Below are 20121 nucleotides of genomic sequence, written 5' to 3'. Positions count from 1 at the left end.
ACTGGGCTCGTAGTTGTCCAAGTGGCAAGCCCACCCTCTACTCACAACTAGAGCATGTGTTTTGTTTTTCATCCCGGTTGCAAGTTTACCTTTTGATTGAAACTGGCTCATAGCTTATTTCATCCCAGTTGCAAGTCGACCCTTAACTCGCAACTGGGTTCGTAGTTTCGTACTTGTCCCAATTGAAAGTCCACCCTTGACTCGCAATTGGGCTCGTAGTTGTCCGATGTGCAAGCCCACCCTCCGAGTTGCAAGCCCACCTTTTGACCCGCAATTGGGCCTATATTTTGTCTTTCATCTCATTTGCAAGTCCACCATTGACTTGCAACTGGGACTGTAGTTTGTTTCATCCTAGTTGCAAGTCGACCCTTGACTTGTAGTCGGGCTTGACGTTTCATAGTTGTCCCAGTTGCAGGTCCACCTTTGACTCGCAATTGGGCTCATAGTTCTCCCAGTTGCAAGCTCAACCTCGACTTGCAACTAGGTACCCGTTTTGTTTTTTATCCTAGTTGCAAGTCCACCCTTGACTTGCAACTGGGACCATAGTTTCTTTCATCCTAGTTGCAAGTTGACCCTTGACTCACAACTGGGTCATTTGTTTTGTAGTTGTCTTAATTGCAAGTCTATCCTCTACTCACAACTAGGATCATAGTCTTTTGTTGTCCGAGTTGCAAGTCCACCTCGACTCGCAACTAGTCCCATAGTTTGTTGATGTCCCAGTTGCAATTCTACCCTCGACACGCAACTGGGATGTGTTTTGTTTTTCATTTCAGTTGCAAGTCCAACCTCAACTCGCAACTCATATCGTAGTTTTATATACTTTGTCTTAGTTATAAGTACACCCTTGACTCGCAACTAGGCCCATATTTTTTATCCTAGTCTCAAGCCCACCCTTGACTCGCAACATGGCCTGTGTTTTTGTCTTTCATCCTAGTTGCTAGTCCATCCTTGACTCGCAACTAGGACCGTAGTTTGTTTTATCCCTGTTGCAAGTCAGACCCTTGACTTGCAACTGGTCTCATAGTTTGTAGTTGTCCCAGTTGCAAGTATATCCTCAACTCATAACTCAGCTTGTAGTTCTCCTAGTTGCAAGCCCACCATTTGACTCGCAACTAGGCTTGTGCTTTGTTTTTAACACGCAACTTGCCCTGACCTCTACTTCCATGTCCAACCCCAAAATGTAAACCCGCCCGACCTAGTTGCATTTCCAAGCCAAACATGCAACTCATGCCAAACATTGTTGTATGTCCTCTCTCAGCACGCAACTCGTTTCGAACCCAGTACCCCTACATAGTTGTATTTTTTTTCAAACATATCCACTTTGTAATACACACTGTGTATTTTTTTGTATGCATGGGGAACATTTTTTTAACAAACATTGAACTTTTTTGTAAAATACATGATGAATATTTTTTTCAAATACATGCCTGAGCATTTTTTAGAATACATAGTAAACATTTTTTTTAAAATTCCTACCGATCGTTTTCGTAAATGGCATGAAACTTTTTCAAAAAAATTATGTAAACATTTTATTTACATTGCATAAGAAAATTCTAGAAAATGTCGTGTCTTTTTGAAATGCGTGAAGTTTCTTTTTAAAAATTGTCACAAACATTTCTTTGAATGTTCCGATTTTTTCAATTGTATAATACATTCTTTAAACATCACAAAATGTTATTTTGAAATTTTAAATGGTGCAAAAAATATTGGAATTTATTATTAAATTAAAAGTAGAATAAATTCGTTCACGTTTTTTTAGAAAATGTTTGCAATCTTCAAAAGTGTCCACACTCTAAAAACTCTTCGAGGATTTTCGAAAATTGTCCATGTTTCAAAATTTGTTCGCGAAGCAATTATTCAGAATACCGAATTTTGTTTTTATTTTTCAAAAATGAAATCAAAATTATAATGTTTGTTCACATTTGAAAAATAATTTTCGAAATTTAAATTATTATTTTTTTCGGAAATCTGCGTCATTTGAAAAAAAAATTGACAATATTTAAAAAAAGTTTCAAAAGTTTCAAACATGTCTTCTAATCCGAACGCTGTATTGTTGTTAACTCTGTTCTGTTTCTTCAGTTGCAACAGTGGCTTTGGCTGGACTGGTAGGTTCTCTTGTTACCTACACTAGGTCCCGAGTTCAATTGCGGGTCAACACACTGCGCTCATTAGAATATTTTTTTGTCGCGCTACAATAGAAAAACAAACAGAAAAACTTGTTGTCGCACTACAATAAAAAAACAAACAGAAAAAACAAACTTAGATGTGAGACATTATCTCGGAGACATTATCTCACATCTAGATGTTATATAGTCAGACCCTTTCTTTTTATCTCTACTAGCAAAAGAGCCCGTGCGCTGTAACGAGATAACAAAAAATTCCACACGTCTCTACGCAAAAACCATGACTGAAGACCCAACATGTCCACATGCAACCCATATTTGTTGCCGCTTATCCTTCTTCGCACCCTCTTCAACGATAGTCTCGGTGCTCACATCGTTTAAATGTATTCAATTCTAAGGCGTTTTCTCCCCTCTCTCTCCGCATAAGATGAAAATTTTACTTTGTTTTTTCAACTGGAGGTTTTGCCAAGGTGTGTATGTGTGGTTATCGATGGTGTTGATTTTGCTGAGGTGTTGTTTTTAATCTTTCTAGTTACTAAGCTCCCAGGAATTACCGGCCTATGGTGCATTGAGGCCTTTAGATTTTATTTTTTTGAGGGGTATCGAGGCCTTTAGATGGTGTGTGGATCATGTTGGTCAGTGTTACAAAGTGTGGTGGATCCCTCAAGTCAGTGTTACGGGCGTGCCTCTTTTGGAAATCACTAATTAAGAAGTACTCCTTGCAAAGAACACTCCACCTTTCCAGGTCGCAACAAGTGGCGCACATGCAGCGCGCCACTTGTCGTAACCTGGAAGTTTTCTCTTTTTTTCGTAGATCCGTTTATTCAAAACGTTTTATCTCTTAAATCGTGCGTCCAAATCTCGAACAGTTTTCACCATTAGATTTCTCGCGTCAAGATATTCAAAACTAGATACCATATTGATAGGTTTTGACGAACATTTTTTTTCACGAAAAAACGAATGAAAAAACCGAACCAGGAGCGTGGTTTTTTTCTCTTTCCAAAAGAGGCACGCCCGTACCTCTCGCGAAATCACAACCGTGCCTCTCGTGAAAGCAAAACCGTGACTCTCGTGAAAAGAAAAAAAAACAAAAAACGCGTTTTTTTTTTTCGTTTCCGAGAGGCACGGCCGTGACTCTCGCGAAAGCACAACCTTGACTCTCAAAAGAAAAAAAATAGAAAACACGTTTTTTTTCCTTTCCGAGAGGCACGGCCGTGACTCTTGCGGAAGCAAAATCGTGACTCTCGCACAAGAAAAAAAACAGAAAACGCATTTTGTTTTTTCCTTTCCAAGAGGCACGGCCGTGACTCTCGCGGAAGCAAAACCGTGACTCGAAAAAAGAAAAAAAAATAGAAAACGCGTTTTTTTCCCTTTCCGAAAGGCACGGCCGTGACTCTCGCTAAAGCACAACCGTATCTCTCGTGGAAGAAAAACCGTGACTTTCGCGAAAGAAAAAAAAAAGAACACGCGATTTTTCGCGCAAATTTTTTTTTTTAAATTTTTTTGCTCAAAAAGCTAAGGAAGATCGGGGGAAACCAAAACATCAAAAAAGCAAAAAAAAAAACCGTTTAAAAAGCCGAAAACACGTGCGGAAAAATAAAAAAACAAAATTCGGAAGGAGTGTCCAGAGCGCGCCAAGTGACGCTGATCGTTGCGAGGCTCCTGAAGGAGCGCTCGTTAACTAGTTGCTCTCCAAAGCGGTCATATCTGGACCACGCACAAAATAAACCTGGGCCAATCGGTCTCATGCCCATTCTCCCTCACCCGAACAAATGAACGCCCATTGACGAGAGGCGGCTAGGTTACCAGCGGTCAGCTGCCGGCCGCCGGTGGCCACGACTCAAGCTTCCTCAGGCCACGATCATGACCTCCCACCAACACTCCCCAAGCCGGCACACAACCCCCCGCCCCGCTCCTCGCAGACCACGGCCGCCTAACGCAGGGGCGGCGGCGACCAATAGCCGGTGCACGGGGCGCCTCACCTCGACGTGGTGTGACTGCTTCTTGGTGACGGCGGTCCACAACGGTGCGGCCTCGCGGTGTGGTCCTCGACCTCGGGGCGGCTACCTGCGGCACGGCCGCGATGTCCCTCGGCCAGAACACGCAGGAGCTCCAAGAGGTAGGTTTGACCTGGCGTTCACCATCTAGATCCGTGACCAACCATGGATGTTGGTCGCCGCCTGCCACTCACCACCATAGGTCATTGACTAGGCTGCTCGGGCTCTTCTCGGACTGGCGACCATGGCGCTCGCCCAAGAAGCTCGCCGGCGAGGCACGAGATTGGAAAAAAAGGAGAGAAGGTATAGCATGTGTTCTTTTGGGTTGTGGGGAATGAATGGACGAGAGGAGTCCATGAGAAGATAAGGCATCGCAGGGGATAAGCTATTGTACAGGAGACACACATGTTGCGAGGCGACCGGCCGAGTCGTTAGCCGGTCGACCGTCCACAAACGTTTCCTTTTGTTTATTTATCATGCCAAACTGCAACCAAGCTAACAAGCTGCACTTGCTTTCCAGGATGGATAGATTACTTCAAAAGAAATTTGCGGATGAAACAGTACCTTGTAAGCCGATTTGGGGGCAACCCTAGTGGCACCGTCACAGCGTCTCCCCCTCCCTTCCCCCTGCCACTGCCAAAGGGCTCCTTCAGCGTGGGCGCACGGCCCCGATGAAGGTGAGGGCGGGGATCTGGCACCTCCTTCCTGGATGGAGAGGACCTTGGCTCCCGGGGCGGCGGCCAGAGCGTGGTGCCGCAGGTTGTGCCGGCGGGTGCTGGTTGGCAGCCTCCCAAGGCTGTGTGGGCATCATGGAGATTGTGGTCGATGTTGCTGTGGCGGCACCTCACACTCGCCAGTTTTCCATGGAGAAGCTTTCTCAGTACATGTTTCTCGGTCCTTAATTTCAAGTCTTCAAATGGTGAATACTCTCATCATCGATTTGCATGGGACACATTTCTACCTAGAAAGTAGAAAATTAAAAGTTCGTACTAATTTCTTAAGACCATAAGTACAAAAATTACTCTATAGAGATTTTTTCCAATCCATGGCGTGACATCCATCTAAACAATCTGTGGAGATTTGTGAAGCAATATTGCATGGGTCATATAATTAATGCTATTCTAGAAAGTACACATAAAATAAATATAACACTAGATTTTTCAGATTTATCTCTGACTATAATGTGAGAAAGTAACATTACACATGTTCTACTGGATTTGAATACACCAAGGGTGTTGCTATCTGTAAAAATGATAATCCATGACACGCTTCTGAATCAATTATTTGTAGGGAACTCTGCGGTCCAACACGGTGTGTATGGAAACGAGCTTTCTATCAGTTTATCGCCTTCAGCAAACCAATCATACTGTGTGGGATACATGTATCCCAAGTCCTGAAGCTTTGAGGTACTCAAGTGATAGGCAAATCCTCTCTCCAATGATTCACTCAAAAAGACAACTTCTTTCTGGGGATGAAATCCAATAATGTCAACATATTTTCTGTACTCCCCATCAACCTTATCTTTGGTGTCAAGAACATCCTCATTATCCGAGTCCCATTCAAATCCATTTTCCGGTGGTGCTTGTTCTTTGTAATCAGGAAATCTATCATGATAAGAATGATAGTTGATATCTTCCATGACCCAAGACCCCTGAACTTTCGGATTGTAGCCCCGATGTGACAGTATATGCCTAATATCTGCTTGATACTTCAGGACCCACTCGAGACGAGCAGAAGATTCATCGACGATCCAAACTTGAAGCCGCTCTGCATGGGAAGCAATTGATGCGAGATACACTCCCTTCTCTGATCTTCCAAGCTGTAGTTTTGGAGTTCTGCTCGAATTAATATCTTGGGGCGGTTTAATTACTTGGTACTTGCCGCTTGACAAAGATATTCTGTGCATATAAAAGTAGAAAAACAAACAAAACAGCACACATAAACAAAATTAAAATCGAGTGATATATCACGTAATTAATTAGGAAAATGATGGTGCATGCAGGCTTAAGTATACCTCATAACAAAATAGTGGTGCACATAGAGGTGTCCACGCCAGTAGACAGCACTTTTTGGGTCGCCGGACCAAGGCAGGTCAGCGACGGTGCTGAACGACTCCCCTTGCCGCTGGAATGATCTCTCCTCCCACCCATTCGTCCTCGAGGAGAAAATTTGCAGCAACATCGGCGACGGCGGCCACTCCCACGCCGCCACCCCACGGTCCAGTGTTTTCCGCCTGTAAGGACCCTCCGGGACGACGAGCACCTCATAGTGCGGCGACACGGCAGGGTCAAACATGATGTACTGGTGGTACAAGAAGTGCTCCTTGCCGTAGCGGCATGGCGGCTGTGGGGAAGGCAGCTTGGCCCATTGCCGTGTAGCGGGGTTCACCACGTAGTCGCCGCTCAGAAGGAGGAGGCCGTTGCAGTGGTCCATTATGATCGCAGCATAGAAATCACGGGCAGCATCAGGCAGGTAGTGGTGGAACTTGGAGCTGACCGTGACTGGTGCCGGCGAGGGGCGGGCGAAGAGCTCCGTGAGACGGTGGCCGTTGAAGTTGATGAGGATGCCCGCCAGCGGGAGGGGGAGGAGGTGCATGAGGCGGCGTGTGTCGATGATGGCGCGCCAGCAACTGTGGACGCACCGTGCCATGGCGAGGCCGTGCGGAGGAAGGCGTCTAAGGACATCGACGAGCAGGTCGTCGGGTAGCTCCATCACCAGGACCATGATGCTGGGTCGATCGATCTGTCTCCCTGGCTTCTTGGTCCGCCGGTTACTTTATTGAGCTGGCTAGGTAAGTAGATCATGCATTACGAACCGGACTCTGGATGCACAACGCGTCATGAAATACTCCTTACTACTCGTAATTGAGATCGGATCGGACCTGGCTTACAAGGCATGCAAAGGCCGTACTAATTGAGACCGGACAGTACCAAAGGAAAAGAAAAAGAAGATTCGATGAAACCAAAGAGACGGATCAGTCCTCAATACTTGGTTGCGTGCGTTTGTGCGTGTCGCAGGAGTCTCGATTTCTTTTCCGGATTTGCTATTTCACATCTAGATGTGAAATAACTATCTCACATCTAAGTCCAGAGCCATTGGATCATTTTCTTTAAGGGCCTGTCTAGGACACATCTAGATGTGACATATTTATGTCACATCTAACCTGATAAGCACTATGTTTGTGGTCTATTTTTTTTGTCCCGGTTTTTTTTTTCTTGTTGCTGCGTAGTTATTTTTAAGAGGTTAGATGTGACATCATTAAAAAACATCTAGATGTGAATTAGACAAACTGTATACAAAGTGTGGACGAGAGCACGCAAGCATGACATGGTGCCTGAATCATGAGCTCCGATCGGGATTTTTTTTTGAACTGTCCGATCGGGATTAATTAATTAGCTGTCGCGACCGAAGACGTTGACACTTGTCCTCATCACCGGCCGGAGAGGAGTTCGATCGTTTTCATGCCGCTTTCCTCTGAAGAATGTGCCTCTTTTCCATGCCGTTTTGTGGCCACAAGGAACGAACGGCGCCAAGAAGATTGATTTTTCTTTTTGAGGTGAGCCAAGAAGATTAGTTTGTTTGTTCAAGCGCGCCCGGCCGATTATAGAACATAAAAGTACGAATGCTGGAAAGAAAAACAGCGTGAAGCACGCACACCGGCCGAAATGGTTAGCTTAGGGCATCTCCATTGCGAGGTGCTTAGCCTGGGCGTCAGGATCCTAATCCTGGTTGATTAGCGGTTGCCGTGCTAAATCCTGGCGTCACCCCAGACATCGGCGCAAAACCATGCACCAGGCGCTTGGCCTCTTTTCTTCCTGCACTAAGCGCTTGTGCTGTTTAATTGATTAGCATCTTGCGTTGAAAGCTGAGGCGCTTAGGTGCTTTTAATTTTTATTATGTTATTTTTTTCGTCCGTGAGCGCCTATCTAAGCGGCTCGCATTGTAAATGCCCTTATCGGTCAGATGAGACCACGTTAAGTCCTGTGACCTTCTAGATTTGGTCGGTTTATTGGTCACAAAAACCGTCTAGTTTTTCAACTCTCAACTCTATCCTTTTTCTTCTTATATCGGTCACAAAACCCACTAGATTTGGTCGGTTTGGCACAGGGTGGCAGCCCATTCGGCACACTTTGTTCTGACAAAATAAAATAGGAAAACAAAACACATAAAGATGTATGTAGAATTACTAATACATACTTTATTTTAGGAGCTTTAAAAACTATAGCTCTTATGTTTTTTTCTCACTCATAATAATTTCGAAATATTCATAAACTATTTTGGACTGTGGTCTCAATATTCCAAATTTTTGTCTTCATTATTTTGAAATGATTGTCTTAGCTCTTCTTTTAGTAATATTCTGTTTTTTCAAGTTATGATGTTTGATTAAACTCGAGAAACAAAACTTGGGCTTTGACAATTGTTAATGGACCAACAATATACAATGAAATTGTAAATATTTTATTTTATTATAAGGAAAATACCATAGAACCATTGTTCTATAGTTAGTGGCTCAAAGAAAAAACAATATACAATGGAATTGTATCAAAAATTAACAATTTGTTCTAGGAGACCAGTTTATTGCTTGGGCGATTATTGTTGCTATACATTATTGTAGAGACATTTAAAGTCGAGTGCTTATCTTCCTTGAGCAGTATTGTCATCAAATAAGGCTCAAAATAGTGGATATCGGGCTTTTATGCCGATATCATCATAATATCATGATTAGTACCACGGTCAGCATGACCACAATATTGACGCCACTTCGCCACAGTTAGATTGCGTCATATACAAACAATATTTAAAACCATCACTTAAATTGACACCCTCCTTTTGTCATCATGTCACTACTCTCTGTTGTCCTTACACCGACTAAGCAATAGAATTTCAGGCGGGGAAACTGCCAAGGGTGAACATTTTCAAAGTAGAGAAAAAAATGGACATATTCCACATGTTTCTTCCTTAGAGAAAAAAAGGAAATTAAAATATAATTAGGGGTTTTCTAGTATGTGTTTCATCGCAAAATTTTAAAATGCATTTCTCATCACCCGAACTAACAACAAGCATGTACATCATTTCTTAGCTTTTGAGTTTGTATTCACTTCTAGAATGACACCCCTATCCTATATGAGAAAAAACTACTTTACAACCGTGAACTTACCACTTGGTTTAAGAATCAACCGTAAACTACAAAACCGGTTGAAAAACACCTCGAACTATTAACCTGGTTCAGGTGTCAATCCTTGACTCGATTTTGATCAGCTGAAGTGGTTTTGACCGTGTTGACCGGTGACTGGGAAATATAACATCATTCACTTATATTTTATGTATTTTTAGTAACAAAGAATTGAACTTGAATGATATAAGGAAATATAACATGCATCCACCCTCTATTTAACTCTAGGTTTGCTATAGCCATATCACAAAAATGTGGTGTGGTATTATTCTCAATTTATGCTTGATAATTTCATTGTATAAACCTTCGCAGCAACATGTGGAGTATTATCTTGTTTTCTTAAAGCAAGATTATCTATCTTGGTAAAGAAAAGAACACTTTTGGGGTTATATCGGGGGCTTGTACTGAGTTGGCCTAAAGTGATCAACATGGTCGTAATATCATTGATGATATTGCGGGGTGATACGACCACAATATTGGGGTTACTTAGTATCTACAACTAGAGTATGTCATACAAACAATATTTACAACCATCACTTGTACTAATGGACTCTTTTTTGTCCTGACATCATCATGTTCTTCTGAAACCCGCCAAAGCATTAGAATTTCGAGACAGGTAAAACTATCTATGTTGAACATTCGTGAAGTAGATAAAACTGGGAAAATCAATTTGTTTGGCATGTTTCTTTGTTAGATAAATTAAATAAAATTTCTTTGTTAGATAAGTTAAATAAATTAGGGAAATTAAAATCTAGTTAGGGTTCTAGAGCAATGTGTTATATCACATGTTTCTCACATGCACCACTCCCTACAACACAACTAACACCGGGCACGTATAACATTTCTTAACTTTTGACTGTTGTTTGCATTCATAATTCTTAGATGACCACCAAAAAGAAAATAAAATGTGGATGTGCCAAACTCACAAAGTAACATGCGAGCTCACACTTCTGGAAGACAGCCCTGTCCAGCTGTCCTATATATATTTATGCTTTGAGGAGCTTGCCTGCACATTGAGAGTGAGAGTTCTCGTCAATGTGTCATGCCGGGCTTACATTTCATTCCTTGTCCATGCAATATACTTGCGATGTTTGAGATATTGGACGAAAACAAAGAAACTGAAGGCATTTTATTTGTTTTACTAATCGGTAGCAGCATCGGCCAAGGAAATCTTTGTGCTGCACCGCTGGTGCCTCTGTATTGGGCCTTGATAATTGTTTCTCCACGAGATGGTGATATGGCCTCATAAGGTTATTGCCTAAATATCAAGTGATGCATGTTATGCCGGTTGACGATATTGTTATTGTGTATCTTGTGAAGATTAACTTATCTTCGTAAACCAACACCCTCTTTTGTCATTGTAACTAATTCCACTGCCCTCAAACCGATTAGAGAGTAGAATTCATGACAAAGAATCATCTGCAGCGAAAGTTTTTCTTTTTTGTGGGGGTTCCTCGGTGAAGATTTTGTAGAATAGAGACAATGAAATTTGAGACACATTTTCTTCACTAGTCGGGAACAAGACAAATACATTAAAAAAACAAAACTTCCCGAAAAAATGCTCGAGATTCCTTCTATAAAATTGTACAACCAAATTTCTACGTTCACCAGGTCACCAGTGGACCTGGAGTCATGGTACGGTCACTCTCTAGCTTCCCTAGTCAAAGGAGCGCGTGGTTCTTATACTAGTAGAGTTTCTTGAGAAAACGACCGAAACATCCATCCACCACATACTAGTAGAGTTATTTTTAGCTATTGTTTTAATTAAATTATATTTATTTTTTCATGTTTTGACGTTAGAGAAAATTTGGATTAAAGTCGAGAAACAAAACCCGGACTCTGACAATTGGCAATGGCAACAGACCAACAATGTACAAACGGATTGTATCAAAAATTAACAATTTGTTCGATGGGACCAAGTTATTGCTCGGGCGATTATTGTATACAAATTAAAACTCTCGCTTATCTTCCTTGAGCTGTACTGTCCTCAAATAAGGCCGAAAATAGTGGATATCGGGCTTGCACACAGATATCATTGTAATAACATTTTTTTCATCACATATTTTTAAAATGCGTTTCTTGCTACACGGACTAACAACAAGCATGTATGCCATTTCTTAGCTTTCGACGGTAGTTTGTATTCACAGCTCTCCAATGAACACTAAAAGAGCATGCTATGTGAATGAAGGCAAAACTCACACTTATAGAATGACGCCCCTTTCCTATATATGCGTACAATTTTCCTTTTCCTTTTTGCGTTGTTCCTTGGTTGAGATTTGCGAAGTAGAGAAAAGAAGGAGATTCCACTTGGTTAGGGGGGAGCGAGAGAAGATACATTAAATTAACAATACTTTCGGAAAATGTATGGGTTTCCTCCAACAAAATTCTGCTACACCAAACCACCGGTGGATCCGGAAGTCATGGTACTGTTGCTCTCTAGCCTTCCTTGTCAAGGGAGCACGTGGACCTTATACTAGTAGACCTGCTGGAGCAAACGGCCGGGACGAATCATGCGCTGTGATACGGACTAGCCGTCATTGGCGAAGAAGTTGACACTTCTCCTCACCAGCCCGGAGCTCGTTTTCATGCCGCTTCCTCTGAACGAAATGGCACCTTTGGCGCTGTGCGTATGCTTCCATGCCGGTTTATGGCTGCAAGGAACGACGCGCGTGCGAAGGTTATATTTGTTGGAGCACGCGCGGGGCCGGCAAAGAAAAGTTGCGTGGTGGGGAACTCCGGTCGAAAGGAACAGCGCCCCGCACCGGTTTGGTTAGCCGCTCGGTCAGGTCCCACCTTATCACCTCAGAGATCTCATGGGCTCACCATTCAGCATGGATGGTGACTATCTCAAAAAAAAAAAAAAGATCTCATGGGCTTGTCTACAGCCACGATAATTTGCGGTCCGTTGAATGCATGCTGGGATGAGCAAATAATTCAGCAGATTTTTCTGCCAAATGATGCCGCAGCTATACTTCAGATTCCGGTGTGCACACGTAACATGGATGATTTCTGGTCATGGGGTTTTGAAAAGAATGGGTTGTTTACGGTACGGTCTGCGTACAAAATGATCGTAGCAACAAAAAAGCGGAGAGAAGATTGGTTGGACGAGCGACCGGGTCCATCAAATACAGCTCAGAATGAGAAATCATGGGAGATGCTTTGGCATGTTGCTTCTTATGAAGGCTAGCACATAATTCAATTCCTACAGAAGATGTAAGGAACAAGAGAAATATGTCGACACATGACAGATGCTATGTGTGTGGCATGACAGACTCGTGGAAGGATAGCTTGATCGAATGCAGCATGGCGCGATGCGTGTGGGCTCTGGTAGATCCGGAGCTGCTAGAACATATGATTGAAACAAGGGAACCTACGACACGCGCTTGGCTTTTCTCGATGATGGAGGTGTTAAGTCACGATGAGATGACACGGATGGGTGTTACGCTTTGGGCAGTCTGGTATGCGCGAAGGAAGTTTATACATGAGGGATTAAACCAGAATCCACTGTCGACACACCTTTTTGTGACCAGATTCATAGCTGAACTTGACCAGTTACGGGAGCCATTAGCCTCACATGCGTTTATGAACACTGATGCAACTAGCTCTTCGTGGGTTCTGCCGGCGGAGGGATGTGCAAAAATAAATGCTGATGGGGGTATTTCCCTAGATCATAATGTGGGTGCTGCTGCTGCTATATGTCGTGATCGGGAAGGTAATTATTTGGGGTCTTCTATACTGGTTGTACGAGGAGCAACTGATCCAGCTACAATAGAAGCTTTGGCATGTCGGGAAGCTCAAGCGTTGGCTAGAGATTTGAGTTTGCAGCATATTCAGGTTGCTTTAGATTGCAAGCAGGTCGTCTCACATATCAACCAAGGGGTTGGAGGCAATTATGGGAGTATTATTAGAGAGGTGACTGAAACTTCGAGAGTTTTCACGGCTTGTAATTTTATTTTTGAGCCTAGATCTTCGACTTTGAAGCTCATAGGTTAGCTAGGTATGGTGTCACTCTTCCTATGGGGAGACACATATGGTTGGGGCATCCTCATGATGCTGATATTATCCCTGTAAACATTTTAACCATGCAATAAAGACCTGGCTATCCTTTCTCAAAAAAATATTGACGCGCAAAATGCATTTACAGTTCTCAGAAAAACGGCTTTGCGGGCCCGTGCGGACGGCGACCGAGCAGACCCCGCAATTTTTTACGGGTCTGCTTTGCGGGGTCTTCTCGGCCGACGCCCGCGCTTGCTCGTAAATCAGTATATTTCAATTTCGGGCATGAAAACACACCTCTTTGGTTCTTTATTTTCTTCAAGGACATTGGATACATAATAATTCACCAAACCCGGGGTGTTGCGTCGTGCTAGATGTTAGCCGCAACATTGTCTATATGTAGTCGTCGCACTGTATTAGCAGCATTGGCGAGCCGGCAAGCCGCTGCGCGAGCGCCGAGCCCGGGCGACGGCCGGCCGAGTCCTTGTCGGCAAACCGACAACGGCGGCTAGAGGACGAATCAGTACCTGCATGAGGCATTGGGGCTTTGTCGGGGTTGTGCGGGGTGCTCCCCGACGAATCCATGGCTTGGCGTAGCCGCCGGTGGTCGGAAACGCCAAATCCGGTGGCCGCGACAAACAGCCGCCGATCTGCAACTTTCCGGGTTGGGGTGGGAATTTGCCGCGCCCCACAAAAAATATTTATGGGTCCGACGTGTTTGCGTGGTCTGATGCGGCAGTTGTTTTTTCATGCAGACCCGTATTTTGACAATTATTTTGCGGGTCGGTGCATTATACGGGGTCTGGTAGAGATGCTCAACCACTTTGGATGGACAGAGTGCACCCACACTGTACGAGAAAGCCAAGGCCTAAGCTTTGATCTACCATCAACTCAGTAAATTACACTACTTACTCCACACCTAGAAAATCAAAATAACCCTGATGGGAAACAAAAATTAAGAATAAACATTTAGAAAAGTTTGACGCCCATGGAAAATTGTTATTTTTCAGTTTTTTTGTTTAAACAATTGCTTGTCATCTTTTCTTTTTTTGCGAGGATAAAGGAAGTTCTATTCATTAGGTAATAGGATTACAATCAGCTGATAGGAACTCCTCAATACAGGAAGGACCTCTTTGAAGCCAAACAGCAGTACACGACTCAGTACGGTTGTAATTAGCCAGACAATCTGCTATCCTATTCTGAGACCTAGTAAACAATTGCTTGTTGTCACAACTCTTGCCAAAAATTGGGCGGACAAGAGGCTAAGAAATATCTACCCAATATGTTGGTGAAACTGGTTTGGAACCAAGTGTCTCCACGGCTGATGTTACAAGCGGCGATGCCCCCTCGCGTCACGGCATGCGATGTTGCGTTGCCGATGTGACTGCTGCGAACGGAGCGATAGTGTGCTGCCGGGTGTTGCGGTTGACGCCGTGCATATGTTACCACACCGGTATATGGCTGCAAATAACAACGCATATGAAATTGATGTTTTTTAGTCGGATGGGAGACTACGATCGAAAGGAATAGCGTGAATTATGTGCCTCGCACCTCATGGCGTAAGCGGCGGTGGTATCAACATGTCACGTATAGGCCGCCCGCGAAATTAAGTCTAAAAGGGATATCCAATAAAATTAAATGGTGTATGCAGGATAGGCCATGAAACCCACAAAATCCAGTGGCATTGTTGTCTTTTTTTCCCATCAGCGATTGGAACGGGACAACGCCAGGCCCTCCCTTGTCCTCTCCATGAGCGTCGGCTCCTATCCAAGAAACCTAGCTCCTCCCTTCCTCCTCGTTTTCTCCACCCCCCCCCCCCCCCCCCCCGCGTACGCAAGGACTTGAAGCGTGGCCATCGCACCCTCGCCTACCCAACTCGAAGTGTTGTCGTCCCACCCCAGGAGTCGTGTACGTCGATCTCCGAGCGCCACCAAACTTGACGCCATCTCCCACGGTTATGGTCATCGACTCAATGAGCCAACACGTTGACACCAACTTCGCGATCCCCTCCGGATCCCACCAAAATCTTGATTTGATCTGCAAATTGATTCACTGTATCAATGTATAGAATGTTTGTGTATGTGGTAGTATGTGGATGGCACATACGCTGCTAAAAATTAATTGGGTTGTGACATAATCCCACATAGGAAGTGGTGGCTGGTGTGAACAAGTCCCAGAACGTCCAAAGGCCTTTCCACTCTTACATCCTGACCCGCACCGGTTCCTTATCAGCTCGCTGCCGATCTCGTTTACTTGATAAAGCCACGATAATTTGCGACCCACTGAAACAAGGATGCAGACAAAATATCAATCACTTCGAATGGACACTGTGCACCAGAACTGACTGTAGGAGGAAGCCAAAGCCTAGGCTTTGATCTACCATCAACTTAGTGAATTATACATTTTTTGGTTTCATTAGTGAATCATACGTATCTTGGTTTCAAGCTTTATGTTCTGCTTTAAGTTCGGTTCATGCCATCTTATGTCCTACCAGTTTTTGGCAACCATTAACCATACAAAGATATTGGTTGGAGATTTCTTAGCCTCCTTTCGGCCAAATTTTCGGCAAGAGTTGTGGCGCTGATGTGTGATATGTGAATGACTTTTCATAGACTACGCGACTTTGTCAATCAAGGTCTGTCAGCTTAGACTCTCAGAGGTGCTTAAAGGGATAGGATTTGTGTGCGTTTATTCATAGAGGTGAGTACGCATGCACGTTGTGAGCGTCATCATCTGTATTATATTTCTCAAAGAAATAAAAAAATTGCCAACGACCATGCACGGTCTAGAATACCATAGGATGCCAAATTTTGGCGAGGCACATGTGGCGAACCAAACATATCCTTGGTCTCTTCATCCACCGAAGGTGATTTGGATGATAACATGTTGATTTGGTAGACGTGGGAGTTCTTCAAGGCAGCTAGCACAATACACCTTGCTATTAGATGCTTTCAGTTTCCATGTATCGATTATAAAGTGAATTTATCTCATACGCTCAGTGCTATTTATCTATGGCATGAGACCAGCCAAAATTCCCATCATATGGCACTACCTCCCCTCCCCCCTCCTCTGAATTTGTCAACATTTCTTAAGAAAGTTGCTAATCATTTTTCTCAAATTTTAAATAGAATAATCGGCATTGCACGAGTACTGGTAGACTTAGTAAAGGTTTGACTGAAGTGTGTTTCAAGTTTTATGACTACATGTGTTTCATCACACATTTCCACATGCATTTCTTGCCACATCACAACTAACACCAAAGACATATAACACTTGTTAGTTTTCAACTGTCATTTATATTCACATCTTTCCAGTGACGACCCAAAGAACATACTACATGAACGAATGCTAAACTCACACTTCTAGAATGACACCCCCATCCTATATATACGCATGTTTTGAGGAACTTGCATTGCATGTAGATTGAGAGAGCTAGTCCTCATCAATGCATAATGCCAGGCTTACATTCATCTCCCTCATTTGCTCAATGTAACTGTGAGTTTTGAAATGTTGGAGGAAAACAAAGAAAAAGAAGGAATCATCTGGTCGGCGTCCTGCGTTAGTGGTGACATGCAACTCACTACTTGGGCTGCATCGCCGACGTCTTTCCATGGGATCGCGACGATTGTCTCTCCGGCGGAAGATGAGTATAGCATACTAAAGAGTCGATGAACTGCAGTGTTTTGCACTGCCGAGATACCAAGCTATTGAACCAATCTTTAGTGCAGCTATTGTTATTGCGTAGTATCTCGTGAAGATTCGGCCAATTTCTCCGATTATGTTGTTCTTAACCCAACACCTTCCATTGAAGAGTATGTGGTTGCTATCCTCAAATAAAATTCTACCAAGAAGTTTATATGTTCTTCACGAGAAAACGAACGGGCCCATAGGCAGGGTGACATTTGGTAATTACAAATAACCAAGTATCTCATGAGACAACAAATATCACACACGAGCATTGAGTACAGTTATGTTCCAAACCCAAGGTGATTTGTTTCATTTGGAGTAAAGCCAAATTTTATTTTAGGCGTGTCCATGCGTACTACTTATGGGTTGGATAGAATCATAGAAACACGTAGTACAAACAGTTACTTCTCGAATCGTTCTTTAGGACTCTTGTATCAGTTTAAACTTTCTCCACTTCTGCATTCATGCTCTCTAGCTATGTCAACAAAAGCAGACGACGTCAATAGAGCTGACACCCCATGTTGTGTGGGAAGGGCTCTGGCCATGAAGGGGGTAAATCTTGTATGCCATTCCTTAACTTAATTAAGCTTCTGTCACCCATCCAGCAGTCTTCAATTGCTAAACAAATACAATATTGGCAGGCTGATAGATAATAACCACAAAGAGATCCCCTAATGCACTGCTCGTGGAAGTATAGGTCAAAACTTCTCTGAAACAAAAGCCAACACACATATCTGAATGAATTGCAACACAACAGATACTTCAATCAGGACTCTTGTACACGTTTCTGGGAGGATACTTGGCTTGGTGAGTCACCTTTAGCCATTCAATATCCGTCTTTATATCGGATTGCTCAACGACACGAGGTGTTCGTGGCAACGGTATTCCAATCTGTCCCCCTTAATATTCAGTTTCGACGGTCGCTAGCGGGCAATCGTTGGGAAGAATGGCTCCATCTAGTTAGGAGACTGATGGAGGTTCAACTTTCTCACCAACCCGATATATTGCGCTGGAAGTTGACTAGCTCTGGAGTATTTACAGTTAAATCAATGTATATTGATGTTATTAATTCGAATGCTATTCCAACTTCCAAGTATGTTTGGGCTGTCAAAGTTCCTTTAAAAATTAAAGTGTTTATGTGGTTTGTCCATAAACAAGTTATTTTAACAAAGGACAACTTGATTAAACGCAATTGGACAGGACCTACTAGGTGTAGTTTCTGTGATCGGGATGAGACGATTAAGCATCTATTCTTTGATTGCCCGTTGGCCAAAGTTCTTTGGCGGACGGTCCATATTGCTTTTAATATTACTCCACCGACTTCGGTCAATGCTTTATTTGGGACATGGCTTAATGGGGTTGAGCCTGCATTAGCAAGACATATTCGGGTTGGAGTTTGCGCTTTGTTATGGACTATCTGGAATTGCAGAAATGATTTGGTTTTTAACAGAACATCACGGATTCATTTTTTGCAGGTTATTTTCTGAGCTACGGCACTGATCCGTTCGTGGTCGCTACTCACTCTGATGGAGGCCAGGGAGCATTTGGTTACTGGATCTATCCGTTGGGAGATGGTAGCTCGGGATATCTTCAACGGTTTGGATGGCGGTCATGTAATAGGATAGGCAATTAGTTTCCCTATCTATTTTTAGCCAGCCTCTGTGTGAGCTGCATTTATCCTTTGCCTTTGTCTGGCCGGAGACTGTGGAACCTTGTTGGCATTTTTTGTTATTTGGTTAATAAGATGGCCGTATGCATCGTTCTGATGCAGAGGCCGGGGAGATCCCCTTTTCGAAAAAAAAACAGATACTTCAATCCTAATATGTGATGAATAGTTAATTACTGATTCAAGGTCAAGTGACATTTAGATTTGATAATGTAAGAGCAAATAGGGAAAGAATCATGCCTCGCTGGATCCCATTTACCTTGCTGATGGTAACATTGCGGCCAATGATAGAGAGGTTCATCTTGCGCACTGCAAGGAAATCCCACAAGCTTCCACCAGCGCTAGTATTTGATCATAGCAGGGAAAATAGTTACATGAAAACACAACCGAGCATTGCCCATCTAGCTGGATAGGTGTGTATCAATGGTGCTCGCAACTGGTATAAACCAGCAAAAAATCGTTCATGAGTAATGCAACCTGAATCATGGATTGCTCTCCATAGTTTGTGCAATAGCAGTCGTAGTACCATACCCATGCATATGTGCATGCTATATAAAGAAAATCAACAATTCCAATAAGATACTAACCTATATCTAGGTGTTTCCCGTACTAAAACTTCTCATCGACTTGTCCTTAGGAGCTTCCTTGCCACAAAATCCACAAAAATCAAACTGGTTCAGTTCTATCTGAATCAATTGATGCCTGCACGAGGTAGAGAGTCTTGGGACTCGACGCTGAAATCGGTAGATGGGTACCTTGATAGTTGGCGGTAGAATCAGACTGGACATCAGCCCTTCAGTAGTACTAATTCTTCAGTCGGTGCCAGGAAAACAAATTATTCTCTTTTATTTATTTCAGGGAGAGAAGGACATGCTTTGGTGTGTTAATTGGAGAAAAATCTTGATGTGGCACACTGATGATGTGGACAGGCTACATGTCAAGATAAATATGGTAGTGGGGATGAATCTCTTAGGTATATTGGATGACGCCTCAATCCTATATGCATGTATGGTTTGAGGAACTTGTGTGTATATTGAGAGAGATAGTCCTCGTCAATGCGTCATGCCAGGCTTACATTTCTTCCCCTCTTTGTTTAGTGTACTTGTGACTTTGAGATATTGGAAGAAAACAAGGAAAATGAAGGGATAATCTTCTTTCCGTTCATAGTTGGTTCAACTATCTAAGTTGTTTCTTGTGCAACATCACCAACACCTTTCTATGGTATTGCGATGATTAATTGTCTCTATGTGGGAGGATCGGTATAGTATACTAAAGAACGTTAGGAAGTACTTAAGGTTTTGTATTGCCTAAATACCAAGCTATCAGTAGATCCTTGTTATATTTCTTATTATTGTGCATCTCATGAAGATTAATTTTTCCTTGGGTGGTATTGCCCTTAAATCAACACCCTCTTTTGACAATGTATCTCACTCCATTAATGCTCTTAAATCCGATGAAGCAACATAATTCCTATCCATA

The 20121-nt window shown here is 43.1% G+C and overlaps 1 protein-coding gene and 1 long non-coding RNA gene across 2 annotated transcripts; one reads left to right on the top strand and one right to left on the bottom strand.

The window, feature by feature from the left end:
* Positions 1-4165: 4165 nt before the first annotated feature.
* On the top strand, positions 4166-5693 carry LOC147987475 (uncharacterized). Its single transcript, XR_015617654.1, has 3 exons — positions 4166-4423; positions 4641-5039; positions 5411-5693. It is a non-coding gene; the product is annotated as an uncharacterized LOC147987475 (long non-coding RNA).
* On the bottom strand, positions 5036-7175 carry LOC147987474 (uncharacterized). The gene is made up of 2 exons (XM_087545309.1): positions 6135-7175; positions 5036-6018 (listed from the first exon to the last, which is right to left on the bottom strand). The coding sequence occupies exons 1-2, from the start codon at positions 6842-6844 to the stop codon at positions 5397-5399; spliced, it is 1332 nt and encodes a 443-aa protein (XP_087401435.1). The 5' UTR covers positions 6845-7175; the 3' UTR covers positions 5036-5396.
* Positions 7176-20121: the final 12946 nt, after the last annotated feature.

The sequence above is a fragment of the Triticum urartu genome, chromosome 2A (genome assembly GCF_056163025.1).
Source record: "Triticum urartu cultivar PI428250 chromosome 2A, HENAU_Tu73, whole genome shotgun sequence".
NCBI lineage: Eukaryota > Viridiplantae > Streptophyta > Magnoliopsida > Poales > Poaceae > Triticum > Triticum urartu.
This window is presented reverse-complemented; position numbering and strand designations above follow the sequence as displayed.